A 2658-nucleotide genomic window follows, 5' to 3' on the forward strand; every position below is an offset into this window, starting at 1 on the left:
ACTTTGATAAATATACTTATTGACAATATACATACTTTGATGAAATTTATATAGTGTATATTTACCAATAAATAAACACTATAAAATCAATTCCCTGGTTCTTAAATCATTTCCAGTATTCACATTTATGAACCCCCTACACACACACACAGACACACACACACATATATATATATATATATATATATGGGCTCCTTTATTTGTTAACCTTTTTTTTATGTTAACAAAAAAAAACCACTCTAGCGATCAAATTGTTAGATCAATGGTTTAAATTGATTTTGTTAATTTTAGTATTAAAAGTAATTGAAGCAATTAGTAAGGAAGATGAATCACATGATTAGGGGTAAATTCGGTATAAAGCAAATAAAAGAAACTTACCATCATCTTCTTCCCTACAATTACTCTTCAGTTACGTCATAGATGGGCAAGGATGGGCAGTGAAAAAAGTGAGCATATCCATGAACATTGTTAACAATTATGAATCCCAATAAGTGAACAAATCCATGAACATTTTAAACAGTCGTGAATGGCTATAAATGTATATGGGCAAGGATGGGTGGTGAGAACAGTGAACATATCCATGAAGATAGCTAACAATTAAGAATCCAATAAGTGAACATATCCATGAACATTTTTAACGTTTGCCATGTTAGTTCCCAATTTCCTTGTTCATTAACACTTACGTTTACACCAAATGACTAGCCATTTCGAACATGTTAAAAATGAACACGATGGAAGACATAATAAGATGTTGATTACGTCTGGAGGAATTAAATATTTGAAAAGAGTCAAATTTTAGAAACAATGTAACTCTCATATTATGTCAACATATTCTTAATAGTTTGTCTCCATTTATTGAATATTTAATAACCTATTAACCATGAACCAATATCGGTTTCTATTGAACCATTTTGGTTTGTATAGTTAACACAAAAAAACAAGGTTAACAAAAGATGACACCTATATATATATATATATAGGGTTGGGTTCACGTGAGACTAGATTGTTTTCGTGAGACCCGTAAGACCACTTTTTACACTTGAAATTTCACAGCAAAACACTAAATCAATATATATATATATATATATATATACACACACACATACATATATATATATATACTAGTGGTGTACACGCGCGATGCAGCGCGGGTAAATCACAATTCGAAAACATTAGTTTGGCTTTGAATCATGAGTTTATGTGGTTATTTTACAAGTCAACTAATATATAAAGTTGAAGGTCAATTTTGTTTGTTAGCAAGATCGAATGAAAAGAAAATTGCACATATGTCAGGTTTCTGAAACCATCTACTTAGAGCTTATTACAAAACTTGAAATTCTTGAATGAACAAAGAAATACAATCGTTCGTAAAATAATGTTCATCTGTATATTGGAACTGTTGTTTGCTTTTCGTGATGCACTCATCCGTAAATATTTTCTGCAAAAAAACGGCGCAATGGTTTTAATAGAAACATATGGTACAAAATGTGTAATAATATAATTGTTGATTATACCTTATTCATCACGTAAAACTTCTTGATAGACGACGTTTGAGGTGTAGACTCCGGCACGATTGAATTTTTTAACAKGCTTCACTAACACCTTCGTATTCCCCCGTGATATCCCTCTGGACAACGCCACGTAAAGTTGCCCATGTGAGAAAACTGATTCTGGTAGATAAACACCTACATTYRGAATTGTTTGCCCTTGAGCTTTATTGATTGTCATAGAAAAGCTAAGCCGAATTGGAAACTGTTTTCTCTTCAGCTTAAACGGGAACATGTTGTCTTYGGACGGACATAAGGRAATTCTCGGAAGAAATACTCTCTTTCCAGCATGCTGACCAACAGCTATTTCTGCATCGATGACGTTCTGTTGAAAGCCTCTGCATATCAATCTACTGCCATTACACAATCCATTTGAGGGATCGATATTTTGTAACAGTATTATTGGGCATCCAATCTTGAGACGAAGGTAATGAGGAGGCAAACCACTAASAGTTAAAGAATTTAAGAACTCCATCGGATAGATGTTGTTCTTATCATCTTCTGCTTCGTCGAAGCTGTAGTATATTTTTTCATCTCCAGAAAACTTGTCGATCAACTGATCATTAATCTCGTCGATATTCTCGTTTTTAGTTGACAATATTGCCCTCGAAATGATATAATCTGAATCAGCTCCGTTGATTTGCAGAGATGGAAAGAATGCGTCAATCAGCGCATCTTTTGACTTACCTTTATCAGAATAGGGAATGGTCATGTCATCCGGTATGCGAATAAAGCTTTCGTCCACCGCTTCTTCATCTCCATCACCGACTCTTAATAAAAATTCCGAAAACCATGGATTAGTGCGTGCTCTCATATTGAGCGTTAGGGGTATCTTTTTAATCGTTGCCCAAAGAGGTTACATCCGCAAGCTAGAATCTACAATCTATGCTCGGGTTCCACGCCTCACGACCGGTAAGACTTGTCTAAAATCACCCCCCAAAACCATTATCTTTCCGCCGAATGGGAGTGCCACCCCTATGATGTCTTGCATTGTTMGATCGAGCGCCTCCACTGCTTGCCTCTTTGCCATCGACGCTTCRTCCCAGATGATTATTTTTGCATCTCGAATCAATTTAGCAGCCCCGCTTTGTTTTCGTATGTTGCACATTGA

The 2658-nt window shown here is 35.1% G+C and overlaps 2 protein-coding genes across 2 annotated transcripts in view; both read right to left on the bottom strand.

Moving 5' to 3' along the window:
* Positions 1-1421: 1421 nt before the first annotated feature.
* Positions 1422-2361, bottom strand: LOC112510791 (ATP-dependent DNA helicase PIF1-like). The gene is made up of 2 exons (XM_025116137.1): positions 1527-2361; positions 1422-1438 (listed from the first exon to the last, which is right to left on the bottom strand). The coding sequence occupies exons 1-2, from the start codon at positions 2359-2361 to the stop codon at positions 1422-1424; spliced, it is 852 nt and encodes a 283-aa protein (XP_024971905.1).
* Positions 2362-2430: 69 nt separating this feature from the next.
* The window catches only part of LOC112510792, a 1139-nt gene continuing 911 nt past the window's right edge, over positions 2431-2658 (bottom strand). The window contains exon 2 of the mRNA XM_025116138.1: positions 2431-2632. Within this exon, the coding sequence (XP_024971906.1) occupies positions 2431-2632 (202 nt within the window). The remainder of the gene's footprint in view (positions 2633-2658) is intronic.

The sequence above is a fragment of the Cynara cardunculus genome (assembly GCF_001531365.2).
Source record: "Cynara cardunculus var. scolymus isolate 2C chromosome LG 4, CcrdV1, whole genome shotgun sequence".
NCBI lineage: Eukaryota > Viridiplantae > Streptophyta > Magnoliopsida > Asterales > Asteraceae > Cynara > Cynara cardunculus.